The following is a 19,517-nucleotide window of genomic DNA, read 5'->3' as shown; positions in this document are numbered from 1 at the left end:
ACCCTGACAGTTTCAAGAATTGGTCGGACACTTGTACAGTGTCCCTCAAATAAGTCTGTCTGATGCTTTTCTTATGAATGGACTGGGGTTAAGGGTTCTTGGGAGAGAGGCCACCAAGGTAACGTGCCACTGCCATCCACTGTATACTTGGCATTTTTAATTATCATATGTTATATACATACTCCCCATGTATACCAAATAAATGTACCACGTATGCAAAAATTACTAAAATGTACATTTAAGGAATAAAACAAGAAATAAAAGGATCACTGAGTTGTGATCTATTGTTGAGGTATGCAGAGTCATACAGTCTTAGAGGAGAAAGGACCTCAGGGAACCTACTCTAGAGCGGAGGAGGCTGGTCTAAGAAGCTGCTGCTTGTCCAACATCATGCCGTTGGCCGTGACTGAGTGAGCCCGGACCAAGATCCTGAGTGTGGCCCTATAGTCTTTGCCTTCTGACAAGCATTCTCTCAGGCAGGCTCTCCGGATCCCTTCCAAACTAACATGTGTGCTGGACCTATCCAACATACCTCTCTGGGAGAGCCACACCTCCACCCCTGCTGGGGGTCTGTGTTGCAGCTTGGTCAGGTCACCATGGCTTCTTCTGTGGTCAGGGATGCAACTTCCAGCCCACCGTGCCCAGAATGGCTCACATTCCAGAAACAAACAGGACAGATTTGGAGGGAAAGCGCCCCTAGACTCACCGCTGGTCTTTCTGGACCTCCTTGGTGACCTGTCTCTGGGGCAGCTTGAGGCTGGGCTGGCCACAAGCCTCAGGGTAGATGGTCCTGGCCCTCTGGAGCCCCACTGTGGCTTGCCTGGTCCTCCTGTGGTCATCTTCTTCCCTCTCACTCTTTCCCAATTTCTCCCAGGTCTCCCAGCTGACACCTTGCAAGGCCACCGGGACCGCTTCATGGAACAGTTCACGAAGTAAGTGGCTTAAGTGAGAGAAACGAAGGCAAACCAAAAAATTGTATAAACTTGATTAATTCTTGCAAGAGCACTTGCTTTAAAATAATTGAGGAGGGGGCAGCCCTGGTGGCTCAGCGGTTTAACACCAACTTCAGCCCAGGGTGGAATTCTGGAGACCCGGGATTGAGTCCCATGTCAGGCTCCCTGCATGGAGTGGAGTCTGCTTCTCCCTCTACCTGTGTCTCTGCCTCTCTCTCTATGTCTCTCATAAATAAATAAATAAATAAATAAATAAATAAATAAATAAATAAATAAATAAATAAATAAAATAATCGAGGGCAGCCCTAGTGGCTTAGCGGTTTAGCGCCGCCTTCAGCCCAGGGCATGATCCTAGAGACCCGGGATTGAGTCCCACGTTGGGCTCCCTGCTTGGAGCCTGCTCTAACCTCTGCCTGTGTGTGTGTGTGTGTGTCTCTCTCTTTCTGTGTCTCTAATAAATAAATAAATCTTAAAAATAAAATAATCGAGGAATGAGAGTATCTTCATGATAAAGCACTACAACAAAGGAAAATAACTAGTACGGCAGCAAACCTACCACTGGCTGGTGAAGCTATCAGTTCTAAGCTATCAGTTCTCTCATAAAACCCACATGAGTGGGATACCCAGGTGGCTCATCAGTTGAGCATCTGCCTTTGGCTGAGGGTGTGATCCTGGAGTCCCAGGATCAGGTCCCACATTGGACTCCCTGCAAGCTCCCTCTGCCTGTGTCTCTGCCTCTCTCTCTCTGTGTCTCTCATAAATAAATAAAATCTTAAAAAAAAAAAAACAACCCACATGAGCATGTCGAAGAAGGAGATTCCATGCATTCATTCATCACCTGCTATATGCCCAGGGCTTCATCCTCCATTTCTTCTCCCTACATTCTCACACCATGTATAGTCTTATACTGTGTGCATAAAAAGGAACACCCAGATTTGTACCTCTGGCTACGTCTTGCCTCTGAATACCAGTCTCACATACTCAGTTGTCTCTTACATCTCAAACTGAGCTCTAGGGTTTTCTCCCAGGGCACCTGGGTGGTGCAGTTGGTCGAGCATCCGACTCTTGGTTTCCACTTGGATTATAATCATGGCATTGTGGGATCGAGACCCATGTTGGGCTCCATGCTGAGCACACACAGAGTCTGCTTCAGATTCTCTCTCCCTCTCCCCATCCCACTCATGTGCTAGCTTGCTCTCTAAATAAACAAACGACAACAACAACAACAACAAAACAATTTTTTTCCTCCCTGGCCTTTTCCATCTCTGTAAATGCTCCATTTAGGCCAGAGATCTAGAACTCACCATTGTCCTCCCCCAGATGTTCTGCAAATATATCTTGGCTCCGATTGTAGCTGCCATCTCTCGGGCTACTATTGTTGTGCGCCAGGACCCTCCAATATGGCGGGTGTGCCGGGCTTCCACTCCCACCCCCTGCACTCCTATCCCTCCCCGGGGATAGAACAACCTCGTAAAGACGTCAGTCCCTTGCTCAGAGCCTTTCAGCAGCTTCTCATTACACCAGGAATCAAATCCAAGCTCTTCTCCGTGGTCTACAAGACCCTGCTTGCCATCTCTGATCTCATCTTTAGGGCTTACAGTGTTTCTGCCACACTGAGTCCTTTTCCAGTTCCTAGAACATACCCAGCTCATTTCTCTGTCAGAGCCTTTAGTGCTTGCTGTTTCCTCTGCTTGGAATGCTCTTCTCCCAGCCTAGCCAGCTCCAGGTCATCTTTGGTTCCCTCCTCACAAAGGCATCTTTTTTTTTTTTTTTTAGATTTTATTTATTTATTCATGAGAGAGAGAAGCAGAGACATAGGCAGAGGAAGAAACAGGCTCCCTATTTCTCCCCTATTCGCTCCCCTATTTCGGGGAGCCCGATGCAGGACTCGATCCCAGGACTCCGGGATCACGCACTGAGCCAAAGGCAGACACACCCCCTGAGCCGCCCAGGCTCCCTGGCCTTAAGTCTTAAATCTATTATTTAAATGTTGGGTCTTCTTCATTTCCTGTTCCTCCAACCCCACCTTTGCCTCCTCCCACCACATATCCTGTAGCCCCGCACCTCATTTATTTTTTTCATAGTTCTTAGAACAGCTTCATTTCTGCTTAACTATCCATTATTTCATCCCTAACCCCTGATATGTAGCAGCCAATTATGCATAAATATTTGGAGAAATCACTAAGCTAGTAAGCTAGCTGTCTTGTCTAGAAGAAGTGCTCATCTGACTAAGGGGCAAATTACTCTGTGCATTTGGGAAAGAAGATCGTGGGTAAGAAGAGAAGTATACCTCATCTTTCATGACTTGTGCCCAAGAAGAAGGGAAGGAGGGGACACCTGGGTGGCTCAGTGGTTGACCTTCGGCTCAGGTTGCAATCCCAGGGTCCTGGGATCGAGTCCCTCATCAGGCTCCCCACAGGGAGCTTGCTTCTCCCTCTGCCTATGTCTCTGCCTCTCTCTGTGTGTCTCATGAATGAATGAATGAATGAATAAATAAGTAAATAAAGTCTTTAAAAATAGGAAAGGAAGGAATGGCGTGAGAGAACGCAGATGTGGAGAACCCAGGTGTTCTGACTCTTGTCTGTTAATTTCTTCATCCCTGACAACAGAGAAAAAGCATAGCTGCCAAATCCCAAGCCCAGTCTTCTCTTGCTGTTTCCTGAACAGCAGTCAGAGAACAGGTTTAGGGTTGTGCCAGCCTCCCGGGTTCCTTATTCCATTTGAAAACCTTTATATGTTTATTCCATAATAAATGACTTATTAAATCCTAGGAGACAGGCCCTGGGGCTGATTTCCTGGAATGGTAAATTCCAGTAGCTTATGAAAGCAATGCAGCCTATTACTGTTGGCTCCAGCCCAGAAAGAGGGGGATGTGTGGTCAGGTGATTTTATTTCCTTTAATTTTTTTCTAGCTTATAAAAATCTCTCCTATGAGTGAGCAGCCGCCTCACTTTTCGTCTGCATAGATCTGGCAGTTACCTGAGGCCTCAGTGTCGTGGAATTTGGGAGGAGCACCAGTGACCTCACAGGGGTAGTCCCAACGTTGGGGTCGGAGGGTTGTCATGAGACCCCAGGGGTTTAGTTTGTTGGGCTGAGCTGGAGGAGATTTTGTGTTGCAGGGAGTGGGTGCTGAGACACACAATCCTCTTTCCTCTCAGGAAATCTGTCTGATGCTCTCCGCTTTCTCAGCCTTCCATGTTTTGATTCAAAATGGAGACCCAAAGAAGAGGAAAAAATTTGGTTTCCTCACTCCCATATCCACCCAAGATTAGGACATAGTATGAATAGATTGCTTTTCTTCAACAAAGTCTTGATGAGTTAATTCCTCTGTGCATGGTACTCTGGCAAACCTAGATCAGCAGGGCCTGGTCTGTGCCTTCTAGAAGCTTCTAGTCCAACTGGGGAGCTAGCACGTAGCTCCAGAACAAAGTGAATTAATTAAAAAGGGATCTACTTTCATAATGAAGTTCCCCTCCCCATTCCTACGGTTAGGTGGTTTATCCTCATAGTAAATTTATTTTCACGTTCTTCTAACCCAAACATTCCTGGGAAGAGACATCCACCAGGCAACAGCGTAGATTCTACAGTGATACAGAAATTTGTTATGGAGTGATCTACTCTTCTAGAGGATTCTGTCCTTTGAATCCTCCCTTCCTGATCGCTGCAGTAAGTGAGGACTGGCTACAGATAACCTCCCCTGCAGTGTCACAATTGAAGCCCAGCACCATGGAGGTCATCTCCTTGACAGCCCACGCCTTGGGCTGGGCAGGCAGCAGGACAGCCGGGTGGTGCCCAGCACCCCTCAGGCTCTTTTCCACCCTCAGGCTGAAAGATCTGTTCTACCGCTCCAGCAACCTCCAATATTTCAAGCGGCTCATCCAGATCCCACAGCTGCCAGAGGTAAGCGTGCCAGGCTCCACTATAGGAGCTGCTGGGGCCAGGGTGCTCTCAGAGATCTGCAAGCCTGGCGTGACACAGTGTGAGGGTGTGTCTTCCGTCTTTAGAACCCACCCAACTTCCTACGGGCCTCTGCGCTATCAGAACACATCAGCCCTGTGGTGGTCATCCCAGCTGAGGCCTCATCCCCAGACAGTGAGCCGGTATTGGAGAAGGATGACCTCGTGGACATGGATGCCTCCCAGCAGGTGAGGAAAACCCCGAACCTGAGGATTAGGTGTCACAGCAGGTGGCGAGCCCCACGTGCCTCCCGTTGTGCTGCCCCATACACGCAGAATGGGAGAGCATCTGGCCTACACCCTTGGGCTGTAACCAAGCTTGACCACCTTCTAACCCAGACTGAGCAACCCCTGGGCTACAATCCCTATGAGGGACCTGAGATGGACTTGTACCCAGTTAAGAGAGGGTCCTCTTATTAAAAGTCACTCCTCTGACCCCCACACAGAAGCCTCTGGATCTCTAACTTTGTCCTCACTCCTTTTTGGTCAACACAGAATTTATTTGACAACAAGTTTGATGACATCTTTGGCAGCTCGTTCAGCAGTGACCCCTTCAATTTCAACAGTCAAAACGGTGTGAACAAGGATGAGAAGTGAGTCTATGCTGGGTGCAGGCAGGTGGTACAGAAATTACATGATGCCAGGGTCCGGCTGGTCTCACCTGGCGAGATGCTCCGTGACACTTGGGCCCTGAGGAAGAGAAGTGTCTTGATCCCCAAATATGGGTGTCTGTAATCCCAGAGGGAGATCAGATGAGGCCAAGATAATCTGGGGATGTGATAATCTGGTAACACGGAGGGTCTTAGCATATAATTTATGGAATTTCAAAGAACTTTCCCCAAATGAACACCAGCTTTTAACTTCCTCCCCTGATCTCCCAGCTCGCCTTTAGAAGGAAAGAGCTGGAAGCCTGGTGAAAGCAGCCTTGTTCTTCTGTCCCCAGGGATCACTTAATTGGTCAACTGTACAGGGATGTCACTGAGCTGAAGGCACAGCTGGGGAGCATGAAGACTGAGGTATGAGGCAAGGGCTAATCTGGTTCTGGGCTTCGCCACGATATGACATATTCATATTAAATTGGCTTCCCAACACTTGTTGGACCACATTTTAAGGTGGGGGCTCATTAGTAGTCCTGGTCCTCCTGTGGTCTGCATTTCCATTGTTCCTACCGTGAGAATAACTTTTAAGCCAAGCCCCGTGTCCCTGTGGTACTTGGAGATAACCATCATTTCCAGCTGGCCGTGAAGCCGATGAATGGTGAGAAAGGCCTGTCCTCCTCCCATGGTGATTGGAAGGTTTGATGTGTAACTCAAGGCGGTTTGCCGTGTCTGGGGTGGTACATAGGCCTGCACCTCGGGCCTGCAGCTGGCCAGAGGCTTCACTCACTAGGACAGGCGAATGTCACCTCCCTCATGCCAGCTCGCCCAGGACTGCTTGCAGGCCGCTGTAACAGGACCAGCATTCCCCTGCTGTCACCCTGTTGTGAGCCAGGTGGCTTAGAATGACCAGGCGCTTCAACTCTCATAAGCCGTGGGAGTGGTTTGTTAGGCAAGCACAGGTGTTTATTAGGTCAGGGCTGGAAGCCTGGGAGGACGTGCTTCTCCTGCCCAGCCCAGCCAAGCCCAGAGGCACAGCACTGGGGCTCACTGGTGAGTCCGTCCCACAGAGCCAGCGGGCTGTGCTGCAGTTGAAGGGCCGGGTCAGTGAGCTGGAGGCCGAGTTGGCAGAGCAGCGGCATCTGCGGCAGCAGGCAGCTGATGACAGCGAGTTTCTCCGGGCCGAGCTAGACGAGCTCAAGAAGAAGCGGGAAGACACGGAGAAGGCCCAGCGGAGCCTGACAGAGATAGAAAGTGAGTCCGTGGGGCTGGGGCTGAGGGTGGGAATGTTAGAGTCGGGCGAAGGATGCAGCTGGGCCCCAGAGGTGAGAGCCCAGCAGGTGGAGAGCCCCAGGAGCAGCACTACTCAGGATATGGGGACAGGAACTGGGAGGTGGCAGTGGGGTGCCTGCCTGGGGGACGGGGTGTCCGAAGGAGAGACAGCCTAAGAGAAACTCGACATAGAATCCAAAAACACTGATGAAGCAAATGCCACGTGCACACACTCACACTCAGGAGGTGCAAATCAATGCAGTGATCTGAATTCAGTGGATTCTTTTTATTTTTTAAATTTTTAAAAATTTTTTAAAGATTTTATTTCTTTATTTGTGAGAGGCAGAGGCATAGGCAGAAGGAGGAGCAGGTTCCTCACAGGGAGCTCGATGCAGGACTAGATCCCAAGACCCTGGGATCACACCCTGAGCTAAAGGCAGACGTGCAATCACTGAGCCACCCAGGTGCCCTTCTTTTTCTTTTTTCCTTTTTTTTTTTTTTTTTTTAAGACAGCTTCCCAGAGGAGTTTATTTCAGTAGGACTTTCCAGGGAGAAGAACGTGTATGCATTTGTGAAAAGCAAGAAGGATGTTCTAGGGACTCTGGCTTGTGGAAAGGCAGGCATGGGGTCCCAGTGGAGGGTAGACTGCTCATCTTGGCTCTTGACAATACAGGGAGAGCCCAAGCCAACGAACAGAGGTACAGCAAGCTAAAGGAAAAGTATAGTGAGCTGGTACAGAACCATGCTGACCTGCTGCGGAAGGTAGGCCCCTCCACCCACCTCCTGCCCTGCACCCTGCACCATCCCCATGCCAGTGAGACAGCTACTCCGTTCCCCACCAGTTCTGCATGGGTCACCATCCCTTCACAGAAACCACTGCTCTTCAGGCTCGCTTGCCTTCCATGTCTTGAACTCTACTTTCGATGCCAGCCCTGATTGGATTATCCCCGTCTTTATTATTCTTTTATTTATGTATTTATCTATGTATTTTTAGAGAGACATCGAGTGGGGGGGGGAGGGGAAGAGGGAGAGGGATAGAATCCCAGGCAGGTGCCACGCCCAGTGCAGAGCCCAATGTGGGGCTTGATCCCACGATGTTGAAATCATGAACTGAGTCAAAATCAAGAGTCAGATGCTTAATGGTCTGCCCCACCCAATTGCCCCTATTTTCTAAATACTTGAGTGCCGAGTACCTGAGGATGACAGCTTTATTCTGGCTTCTCTCTGGGTATAAAAGTGATTTCTGTGTTCAGCTATCTGAATGCTGTCATTTGTTCTAGAAGAGAGATGTCCCTGAGCTGTTAATCCTGAGATAAGCCAGTTCAAGACACTGTTTTTCCCTTATAGAATGCAGAGGTGACCAAACAGGTGTCCGTGGCCAGGCAAGCCCAGGCGGATTTGGAACGAGAGAAAAAAGAACTAGAAGACTCTTTCCAGCGCATAAGTGACCAGGCACAGCGGAAGGTGAGGGGAAGAAGTGTGTGGGGAATGAGGAAGGGGTATGCCCAAGTTGGAGGTGGGCCTGGGGCACTGCCCAGGTGGAAAGATCTTGTCTTTCATCCATGGGCAGCCTTGTGGATTAGAGCTCTGTGAGCGTGCTATGTGAAGCATGAGGCACAGGACATGGTGCCCGATACAAAAAGGGTTAGAGGCATGGTGTGATAACGGGGCTCCAGCTGAGCAGGTGCATCAGGAGAGGCTTGCCAAGGGTGAGTCTAGGACAGTTGAGGGAAGTAGTTTTGGCTCTGGATATCAGAGAGAGATGCTAACATTTATGAGGACTTGTGGCCAAGAGAACCCCCCAAAATTGGAGTGGGATTGGCAGACAGGTCCTGTTGCAGTAAGACAGTCAGATGGAGAAAACTGAATGCATTACACTTAAGGATAGTGGCTTTCATGCTTTTCTTTGACTCAGAGGAAGAAATACAGTCTATTTAATGGAAATAAAAAGTTTCACACAGCAGCAATACTCATCCCTACTATGTGGATGCTTTTGGATACTTTTTTTTTTTTTTTGCTTTTTATTTCATTTTTAAAAATTTTTATATTTATATATTTTTTAAAGATTTACTTATTTTACAGAGGTGAGGGCAGGGGCAGAGGGAGAGAGTCTTCAGCAGACTCTGAGCTGAGTATGGAACCCGACGCAGGGCTCCTTCTCACAATCCTGAGATCATGACTTGAGCCCAAACCAAGAGTGGGATGCTCAACCTACTTTGCCACCCTGACACACCCCTGTTTATTTCATTTTTTCAAAATATTAGCTGTGAATTTTATTTTTTTTAAGATTTTATTTATTTATTCATGAGAGATACACAGAGAGAGAGAGGGAGAGACACAGGCAGAGGGAGAAGCAGGCTCCATGCAGGGAACCCGATGTGGGACACGATCCCGGGACTCCAGGATCACGCCCTGGGCCGAAGGCAGGCACCAAACCGCCGAGCCACCCAGGGATCCCCCTAGCTGTGAATTTTAGTGGATTGCAACCTGCTTTTTGAAAAATACCACATACTAAAGAAATCCAAGAAAGAGAATTGTTTCAAGATGATTAGATTCAGCAATATACCAGGTTTTGGTGTCTGAATTAAAGATCCAGTTCTGAAAAGGAAAAAAAAAAGATCCAGTTCTGTGTTAATTATACTTTAATTTAAAAAATAAAAAACATTTTCTATAAGAAAAGAGGTTTAGTTCTATTTTAGTTAGTATTATAAGCTGAAACATGACATTTAGGAAATGTCCCTAAAATTTTCTCCTTGACATTCCACTTAGCCACTTTCTGGAATACTTTGGGCTCTCACCTACTCCCACCCACTTTTTGCTGGGTGCATCCAACCTTGCATACAAGAAAGTACACAAATCTCCCATTGATAGGTTGGGGATTTTTTTTTTTAAGATTTTATTTTTAAGTAATCCTTGCAGCCAACATGGGGCTCGAACTCATGACTCCCAAGATCAAGTGTTGCATGCCCTACCGACTGAGCCAGCTGGGCGCCCCCTATAGCTTGGGGATTTTTTAAAGATTTTTAAAATTCATTTATTCACAAGAGACACACACAGAGAGGCAGAGACATAGGCAGAGGGAGAAGCAGGCTCCCTTTGCAGGACTCAATCCCAGGACCCCCGGAATCATGACCTGAGCCAAAGGCAGACGCTCAACCACTGAGCCACCCAGGGGATTTTTATATGTGCTTATCCATTGCAGCCACCGCCCAAATCAGAGTGCTCCTGTTTTTCCTCTTTTTCAGACTCAAGAACAGACGGAAGTACTAGAGAGCTTGAAGCAAGAACTTGCCACCAGCAAACAGGAACTCCAGATTGTCCAAGGCAGCCTGGAAACTTCTGCCCAGGTTAGCATAACCCCTCGTCCTTGTTTTTTCCCCTCTAGCTTTTGGTCCTGCTATCACCTGGCATCCAGCCCCAACCTGGTCCTATCTGTGCTTAGAGTGTGCTTGGGGGAATAAAGGTGGCAGCTTAGAGGTACCACCTCCTATTCTGTCCAAGTGGCCTGCTGGTGGGTCTAGACTCCTGGGAAGTAGATCGTTTAATTCTCCCTCTATAACATGGTTGACACTGCAGTCAGAGGCAAAGTGGGCAGCCCAGATCGCTGAACTAGAGAAGGAAAGGGGCAGCTTGGCACATGCCGTGGCTCGTCGGGAGGAGGAATTAGCAGCTCTTCAGGAACAGCTAGAACACACCCGGCGGGAACTGACCAGTGCAAAGGTAAGTGACGGATGCCCGCTCCAGATGACCAGTTCTGGGCTCACAGCCATGGGCCTCAATGATGTATTCATGGAGATGGGGTGGGGCAGGGACAGTCCGTGAAAGCAGGTGGGGCCACTGGCCGATGGTGAAGGCATTCTGTAACCATAGCTCCAAACGCCAGCATGCTCCGTGTCAGCCACAGAGCAAAGCTGCCTCTTTTTCACATGAGAAGAGCTATGCCTGACGTTGTCTATGAGCACAGAGAACGGGTTACAGCACATCTGTCCCTGTAGCTTCCAGTGTCACACACTTGTGCACATCCACAAAGTAAAGGAGTTGTTTTCTGTGTCAGATGGACCGGCTTAGGCTTCATTAGCAATAGCTTGAGTTAAGATGCCAGGAATCCCAGCTACATCAAAGTGGATGCTTCCCAAAGGCTCCTGATGGGGTCCGTGTCAGATTCTCACCTCCCTGGACCATTTCTAGGAATCAGAGTGCCAGCTTGCCAAAGACCAACGAAGAATGCTTTTGGCGGAGTCGAGGAAGGCTGCAGAACAGGTGGTACGGGAGGCCCTGCGGAAGCTCGAGGAACCTACTCTAATCAGCTGTGCCGGATCTGCAGGTACCCTCCCCACCCCGGTCTGCTCACAGGTGCGAATTCAGTGTTCAGTGTTGACATGGAATCCCAAGTGACACTGAGCTCAGGTGTCCTCAGCCTGAGCAGGTCAGGGTTGCCTGGCAATACCCAGGCTCCACCCTAAGATCAGTTCAGCCGGTAGCTCTGTGGCCCAGGGGCTGGGCAATAGTACTTTCTGAAGTGGATGTGATACCACTGCTCCATGCAGCAGGTTATGCTGATGAAACTCACTGGGAGCAGAGCCCTGATAACAACTCCAAGCATCAGGGGGAGGAGGAGCAGACGGCCCTGTGTCTCTCTGAACAGGAAAATATCTGAATGAAGAGATGGTTGCACAGGAGCTTCAGGCCCACACGGGGAGCATCATGAAATGTGGCGGGGCAGAAACATTGAGAATACCCATGCAGTCTCAGGCATGAACAGGGCCCAGTCTGCATGTTCCAGAGGCCTAAGGTGGGGCAGTGGCTGGAGCCAGAGAAGCCCTGTGGATGAGGAGGGACTTCAGAGGTGGCAAAGCATCCAGGCCCAGGGCATTGGTGAAATCATGGGTGTAGCTACAAGAGGGCCACTGAGGACAAGGCAGATGCAAGGAAACAACCAAGAGTCAGTCTTCATAATCAAATAAAAATGTCTATGGGATGCCTGGGTGGCTCAATCAGTTGAGCATCTGACTCTTGATTTCAGCTCAGGTCATGATCTCAGGGTCCTGGGATCAAGCCCTGCATCAGGCTCTGCTCTGCACTCAGCATGGAGTCTGCTTGAGATATTCTCTCTCTCTCCCCCACTGCTCCTTCCACATTCATGCACGCTGTCTCTCTCTTTCTCTCAAATAAATAAATCTTAAAAAGAAAAGAAAAGAAAGAAATGTCTCCATTTGGTGACGTCTACAGCAAGGACTGTTCTATCTTATTCAGGAGGGAACCCGTCTGTAAGGAAACCCAGCAGTTAGAGAAGGAGTACACTAAGTACCCAGTTACTGAGGGAATGCCAGGAAATGGGGCAACTGTGTGGGTGGATTCTGAGGAGAGACTTTCTCCCAAAGCTGGGCTTTGAAGGAAGATGATGGACATGAGCCAGTGGAGGGAAAGAACCGCAGGGGATAATACACAAACTGCTCACCTAACTGAGTGGCTCGCAGTGTGCCAGCCACCATTTTAAGTGCTCCACACACCTCCACCCAGCTAATTCTCACAATAGTGCTGTGAGGTGGTACTGCCCCTCTGTTTTCAGATGAGGAAGCAGGCATGGATGGCCTGAGATCATAACCAGTGAGGGGGGAGCCAGGAGCCACACCTATGCAGTGTGACATGAGCACTCATACTTTAACTCTTATGCAACAATCTCTGTGGACCTGCATCCAGAGGCACAGAGTGGGAATGGCTATGTGGTATGCACAGCATGAGCACAGATTGGCCCATGGAGCCAAGGGTCTGGGTTCAAGATTAATGAGACTTTCAAGGTCCTTGAAAGTCTTACCAGGAAGGCCTGGATTTGATTGGGCAAGCAGACAGGAGAAAGGAGAGGCTGACTCTAAGGCTGCTGATGTGGTTTGCCCTATTTCTTGGCTAAGGGACTTATTGGGTTCAGAAGCTCAGCTTTTGAAGCTACAGTAGGAGAGTCCTGTACAAGCATAGTAACCCTCTTTCCTCCACCCCCCCATCTTAGGGCAGCTCCTGCAGAGCTGAGGCCACTCACTAGGTAGGCTCATCCATCACATGGCTTAACCTCATAGGAATAAAATGAGTTTGACAACTCTGGCTCTGACTTTGCCCTATCTCCCCTCTCACAGATCATCTTCTCTCCAAGGTCAAGTCTGTTTCCAGCTGCATCGAGCAACTGGAAGAAAGCTGGAGCCGCTATCTGGCCTGCCCAGAAGGTAAGAAAGGTGCAGGATAGGGTCTTTCGCTTAGTGACAGCTGGGCAGCATTCAGAAATGCTTGCATGTGGAGGTAACAACGGGTTCCTGTGCACGAAGAAAGGGGTATGTGTGGGACGCCTGGGTGGCTCAGTGGTTGAGCATCTGCCTTTGGCTCAGGGCATGATCCTGGGGTCCTGGGATCAAGTCCCGCATCGGGCTCCCTGCAAGGAAACTGCTTCTCCCTCTGCCTATGTCTCTGTCTCTCTCTCTCTCTCTCTCTGTCTCATGATTAAATAAATAAAATCTTAAAAAAAAAAGAAAAAAGAAAAGAAAAGAAAGAAAGAAAGAGAAAGAAAGAAAGAAAGAAAGAAAGAAAGAAAGAAAGAAAGAAAGAAAGAAAAAGAAAAGAGGTGTGTGTAATCCGTAAAGCAGGGAAGGAGGTAGGGAGAGAAAGAGAACACCCCTCAACAGCCCTGAGCAACCTCCTTTAAACTCCTGGCAGATGTCAGTGGGCTTCTCCACTCGGTAACCCTCCTTGCTCACTTGACCAGTGACACCATGGCTCACGTGAGCACCACCTGCCTTCGAGCCCCGCCGGAGCCTGCCGACTGTGAGTACCATGGCTGGGGGACTGGTCTGGAAAGTAGGGGGAGCAGAGGGCCTTCAAAAGTCTTGGTTACCTTGCATCTCCAGCACTGGCCGAGGCCTGCAAGCAGTTTGGCAAGGAAATCCTCCTCTATCTGGCTTTCCTGGAGGAAGAAGGAACGCAGGAGAATGACAGTACAGCCGTGAAGAGCTGCCTTAACAAGATATCCACTATTGCCGAGGTAGGAGCTATGTTACTAGCGGGGGAGGGGGCGGGGGGGTAGAAGTTACAGTGGTTCTTGGGGATGAGTGCTGGTGATCTCTTAGATGGCCTAAGCCAGTTCTTTCTGCGCTTTCCACTTGGCTCAAGAAAGTGAGAGCTGGCAATGAAAAATCTGATCCCCTGAACAACTTTCCAGTTGTAGCTCATGCATTGGCCATGCATAGAGGACCTACTGTGTGTTCATTACTAGGCTAAGCAGTATCAAAGAAGAGTAAGCATAGTTTCCCTGTTTTTCCAGGATTTGTATCTGATTGAACAGGTTAACATCTCATGTGGAGGTAACAGTGTATTTATTGATTTAATAAAGATGCAGTGAGTATGTCGTACATGATGGGCAATGTGCCAGATGTGGTTGGACAGAGACCAACAAGACATTGTCTCTATGGGAAAGGAAAATAAGGAAATCACTCATTTCTATATAGTAGGATGAGAGTAGTAATCAGCTCTGTTTGAAGAGTTAAGTACAAGGCAATATTTACTTAATTCCAAAAATGGGTCATAAATAATATTAAGTCCAAGGAAGGAAGGGATCAGGGCCATAGTTCAGATTTTCATCATCCCTCATCTGAACTCTTAAAACAACTTTCTGATTAGTTTTTCTGCCTTTGGCCTCTTTTTCTTCTGATCTCTTCCAAAAACAGATCTGATTAGGATTTCTCATTTGATAACAAAAATCAAATTATGTAATGTGATAGCCAAGGACCGTCACAGTCTGGCCCTTATTCATCTAGATCCCTCCCACCCACCACCTTCACCTTGTGATGTTGGTGGCTAGCACTGCAGTATAGCTGCCTGCCTGTCTCTCTCCCTTGTGAGTCCTCAAAGACAGAGCCCATACCTTATTCACGTTGTTCCCTCTGTCCCTGGTGTGGTATCTGGCAGGTGGTTAACACCCAGCAGATGTTTAATTAATAGAATATGCACATAGAGAGCAAAGCAGATAAAAAAAAATCAGAAGGGGAGGAAGGTTCATACTGGGGAGAAGAGGGCAATGAGGTAGGGAATCGTCAATGTCTGAATAAAGGAAGACTTTGGGTAATGGTGAATTGGTAACCTTTCTTTCAATAGAATGACATGATCCTGGTGATATTTTAGTGTTATTAAATTGCTGATGGGGGCCTAGGCAGTGTTACCACAGTCTGCCTTTTGCTGGAGATAGAGCATCTTCTCCAGGGACATGCAGAACCAAGTCTCAGTACGCACACATAGTATGTAGGACGCCATGAGATGAGGAAATAAGAATCAAATTAATTGGGCAGCCCCGATGGCCCAGTGGTTTGGCGCCGCCTTCAGCCTGGGGTATGATCCTGGAGACCTGGGATCAAGTCCCACGTCAGGCTCCCTACATGGAGCCTGCTTCTCCCTCTGCCTGTGTCCCTGCCTCTCTCTCTCTCTCTGTCATGAATAAATAAATAAAAATCTTTAAATAATAATAAACAAAAGAATCAAATTAATTTTAAAAAGCAAAGTGTGAGAGGAAGATCCTGGTGCATTTCCTTTCTATCAATAGGACTGACCAGATGTTTAGAAGCTCTTCCCAAGACAGGACATAGAAAATGCCAAATAAAATTTGGGGGAAAAAATGTTAATTGAATCTGCACTGGCAGAAAACTAAAGGAAATTCTCAGAATCAGACACCAAAAGGGTGCAGGAGCCAGTGTTTGTTCATCTCTTGGCCTAGAGCTTGGATTTTAATTGGCCGTACACATAGAAGAGAATTAAGAAACAAAACCTAGGCCCAAGTAGCATAGAAGTTTGGAATACAGAGATTTCCTCCCCAAAACACAATTCCAAAAGGTCACACCCCTAGTGAATGGGGGAAAAGCCTACTCTGTTGGAAAGATCTTGTCTCAACCTTGGTTATAGGGGAAGAAAGGAGGAAACACGGCTGGCTAGGGAATTTCTAACTACAAGCCACCTGTCCATGGGTTCAAAATCTATATCTACTATCTGTGTGGCCTGAAAAAACCCAAACAGAAAATTACAGTAGTCAGGTTGTTAGGGGCCCAGGTACCTTAGTAGAAGCAGATCCAAGTGGTCTCTGAAAGGATATACTTTGTATCTAAACCCCAAAGAACTTTCACAGATAAGACACATAAGTTCGCCATAAATGTATTTGACATGTTAAAGAACTTTTTAAAAGGTATTTTATAAGTGTGACAAAGGACTAAGATATTTCCAAAAGTAACTAGATATATTTGAAAAACAACCACTGAACCACGTTCCAGGATGAATCTCACACATGGACTGCTGAGTAAACAAGCAAGTCCTAGGAAAAGTGTATACAGTTAGGACTCCTTTTATTTTTATTTTTTATCTTTTTTAAGATTTTATTTCTTTATTTGAGAGAAAGAGACAGAGATAGAGAGCACAAGTGGGGAAGAGAGGGAGAAGCAGGCTCCTGCTGAGCAGAGAGCCCAATGTGGGGAGATCCCAGGACCCCAGAATCATGACCTGAGTCAAAGGCAAATGCTCAACTCACTGAGCCACCCAGGCACCCGCTGTTGGTGGGGTGCCATAGCTCTAGGTTCCCTTTTATTTTTTTTTTTAAAGATTTTATTTATTTATTCATAGAGACCGAGAGAGAGAGAGAGAGAGGCAGAGACACAGGCAGAGGGAGAAGCAGGCACCATACAGAGAGCCTGACATGGGACTCAATCCAGGGTCTCCAGGATCACACCCTGGGCTGCAGGCAGCACTAAACCGCTGCGCCACTGGGGCTGCCCCTAGGTTCCCTTTTAAATAAAAATCAAAACAGGCGCCTGGGTGGTTCAGTGGGTTAAGCATCCAACTCTTGGTTTCAGCTCAGGTCATAAATCAAGTCCTGCATCAGGCTCTGCGCTCAGTGTGGAGTCTGCTTAAGACTCTTTTGGTAAAATAAATAAAAGATCTTTAAAATAAGTAAATAAAGGTCAAAACATATGTACATAATGTTATACTGTTTAAGGATGTATTTGTATGGAGTTTTTTAAAAAGACACAGTAAGCATTCTCCTGAATTCTGTGTTTATCTTGAGGTGGGGAGCAGGGAGGAGATGGCATTAGGGTGGAATACAAAGGAGATTTTAAAGGTACTGATAATGTTTCTTAAGCTATTCCTGAAGTCAGGTGGTAGATCCATGGGCCATTGTTCTTATTCTTTAAATCAAATCTGTTTTATACTTTGTAGATATAACAGATAATATTTTCAGAATTCACAGGCTTTGCTGTCAGCCCTGAGTTCAAATCCCTGCTCTGCCATTCATTAGCAGAGTGTCTAGGGTCAAGACATTTGACCTCTCTGAACCTTGGCTTCCCATCTGTAGAACAGGACCAGTAACTGCCTCATATGATCACTGTGGATGCAAAGTTAAGTAAGAGGCAGAATGTCTAGTTGGAAGACATCACCCACATTTGAAGATTTTTTTTAAAAACCTCCCAAGGGTCACCTGGGTGACACAGTCAGTTGAGCTTCTAACTCTTAGTTTTGGCTCAGGTCGTGATCTCAAGGTCATGACCTCAAGCCCTGCATCAGACTCTGCACTCAACATGGGGTCTACTTCAGGATCTCTCTCCCTCTCCCTATGCCCCTCCCACTCTTGCTCTCTCTCAAATATTCAAATAAATAAATACATCATAAAATAAATAAAATAAAATAATAAAATAAAATAAAATACCTCCTAAGCCACAAATACAATATATTGCAGCTGTGGGGTCAAAGTCTAAGCAGCTGCAACTGAATGGCCTTGTGGGGGCTTTCTAGAAGGCAGGGATGGCTTTCTAGAAGGAAAGGGTTTCTCAGTGAGAGTCAGAGGAGGCTGGAGCATGAGGTTCTGGGGTTCACGCAGTAGCAAGTTCTAGACAAGGCCTGCACAGGAGACCCCTCTATGGGTTCCAGAAGTGTGTTATGTGGCAGGGCCCTCTTCTCCTACCTCTGCCACAGGAGAATAGAGAAGAGATCAAAGAGTCATTGCAGCCTTTGTGATGATGCTGTTCACAGGAGCTCCGGCCCAGAGGCCTAGACATCAAACAGGAGGAGCTGGGGGACCTGGTGGACAAGGAGATGGCTGCCACTTCGGCTGCCATTGAAACTGCTACGGCCAGAATCGAGGTATGGAGGTATTTGCCATGTTTCTTAGGGCAAGGCTCTTATAGCTTCTTATAGCTTCTTGACTTTGTCAATAGTGACATTGCCCCCCTGGATGTATCTAAATTGTTCATTAAGGCTACAGAGGCCCCCTGTAAGACCAGCCAAAACCCAGACTCACCAGGGTCCCTGAGGAATAGAAGATGAGAAGCCTCTCACCTCCTTTAGTGTCAGGCCATCCTCTGTCACAGTTCCAGACTGACTGCTTGCTGGTCCTATGACTTGGGTAGGCCATTCCATTAAGCTCACCAAGTTTCCATTTCTACATGATGGCAGGAGTAATAGTACTTGCCTCAGAGGGATGTTGTAAGAGATAATGCACATTTATCTTACTTAGTGCCAGGTACCCGTAAAATCAACAGACATGATGGTCTCAGGGAAAAGCTGAGTTGAGGGAGTGGCATTGGGAAAGTCACATATGGCTCCTTTGGTGGAAGACTCTGGCTGCCCATCTTGGCATGAGTACCTGCTGATCAGGTACTCACTGGTAGCAGCTGCCCCCTGTTAGTGGGGTGCCATAGCTCTAACAGTTCTGCACTCATCAGCCTGGGAGCCAGCATGTTGAGACAGACCCTCCTCAGTGGACAGTAGAGCCAGTCTGCAGGGGCTGCTTCCCACTGAAGGGATCAGAAGCCTGGATTCGTTTCTCAACTCACCAGGTTGTGGATTGGCCCTTCTGGGTTTGGGTTTCTCAGCTACAACAGGAAGCTGGACACAGAGTATATCAGGATGCCCGTGAGCCCTCAGTAGCCATGATGCACTGAGAAAACCTGCTTCTTTTTAACAGGAGATGCTCAGCAAATCCCGAGCTGGAGACACAGGAGTCAAATTGGAGGTGAATGAAAGGTTAGTCTGAGCAGCATGATGGCACTTAGGTGATTAGGTTGAGTCTCTCCTGCAGTGGATTATACCAACTAGAATAGAACATTAGCAACCACAGGCAACATCTAAGTCTGTGTAGTTGTCAATATTATCTTGATGGTAATATTGCCATTGCATTTTAGGGGAAAAGAAACCCCAAGAAGCATCACATAACTGTCCCCAGCCAAGTCTCCTTCCTCACATGCCTTTGTATGGAGATGTATTCCCCCACCGCCCTTCTGATCCGAAGTTTGCCTGTGTTTAGACATGAGAAAGAGAACAGACTCCTTCACTGTTCTTGGTCCCTGACTTTTTTTCCCCCACCCAGGATCCTTGGTTCCTGTACGAGCCTAATGCAAGCCATTCAGGTCCTGATTGTGGCCTCTAAGGATCTCCAGAGAGAAATAGTGGAGAGTGGCCGGGTAAGCATGGATGAGGGCCCCTGGACATCATTCACAGACTCCCCATTCACAGAAGGGCTACATCTGCTCAGTACACTCATCTACATTCAGCGAAATCCACAGGGGCTGTCATCTTGTCCCGTGTATCCATCTGAGGGCACATCCACCACTCATGGCTGAGTGCAGATGCCCTGGGGAAGAAGTGGGGGGCAACTGCCAGGTCCCCAGGGGGACAGTCAGCCTGAGTCTCCAGCTGCAGGGTCATTAACCTAGGCGACATCATCAGAA

The 19,517-nt window shown here is 47.8% G+C and overlaps 1 protein-coding gene across 4 annotated transcripts in view; it reads left to right on the top strand.

Moving 5' to 3' along the window:
• HIP1 (huntingtin interacting protein 1) overlaps positions 1–19,517 on the top strand; it is a 158,177-nt gene that overhangs the window by 127,748 nt on the left and 10,912 nt on the right. For all 4 annotated transcript variants that reach the window (XR_007411103.1, XM_025425853.3, XM_049111066.1 and 1 more), the window contains exons 9-25: positions 875–932; positions 4,778–4,853; positions 4,958–5,098; positions 5,405–5,502; positions 5,853–5,925; positions 6,576–6,759; positions 7,451–7,539; positions 8,125–8,241; positions 10,023–10,124; positions 10,354–10,497; positions 10,966–11,101; positions 12,906–12,992; positions 13,477–13,584; positions 13,668–13,801; positions 17,821–17,931; positions 18,755–18,813; positions 19,157–19,250. Coding sequence is in view for 3 of the 4 variants with exons in the window: in XM_025425853.3 (XP_025281638.3) it covers positions 875–932; positions 4,778–4,853; positions 4,958–5,098; positions 5,405–5,502; positions 5,853–5,925; positions 6,576–6,759; positions 7,451–7,539; positions 8,125–8,241; positions 10,023–10,124; positions 10,354–10,497; positions 10,966–11,101; positions 12,906–12,992; positions 13,477–13,584; positions 13,668–13,801; positions 17,821–17,931; positions 18,755–18,813; positions 19,157–19,250 (1,811 nt within the window). In the remaining variant the exon portion in view is untranslated. The remainder of the gene's footprint in view (positions 1–874; positions 933–4,777; positions 4,854–4,957; positions 5,099–5,404; positions 5,503–5,852; positions 5,926–6,575; positions 6,760–7,450; positions 7,540–8,124; positions 8,242–10,022; positions 10,125–10,353; positions 10,498–10,965; positions 11,102–12,905; positions 12,993–13,476; positions 13,585–13,667; positions 13,802–17,820; positions 17,932–18,754; positions 18,814–19,156; positions 19,251–19,517) is intronic.

This window comes from Canis lupus, chromosome 6, assembly GCF_003254725.2.
Source record: "Canis lupus dingo isolate Sandy chromosome 6, ASM325472v2, whole genome shotgun sequence".
NCBI classification, from domain to species: domain Eukaryota; kingdom Metazoa; phylum Chordata; class Mammalia; order Carnivora; family Canidae; genus Canis; species Canis lupus.
The sequence above is the reverse complement of the archived record's forward strand: the minus strand, read 5'-3'. Positions and strand labels throughout refer to the sequence as shown.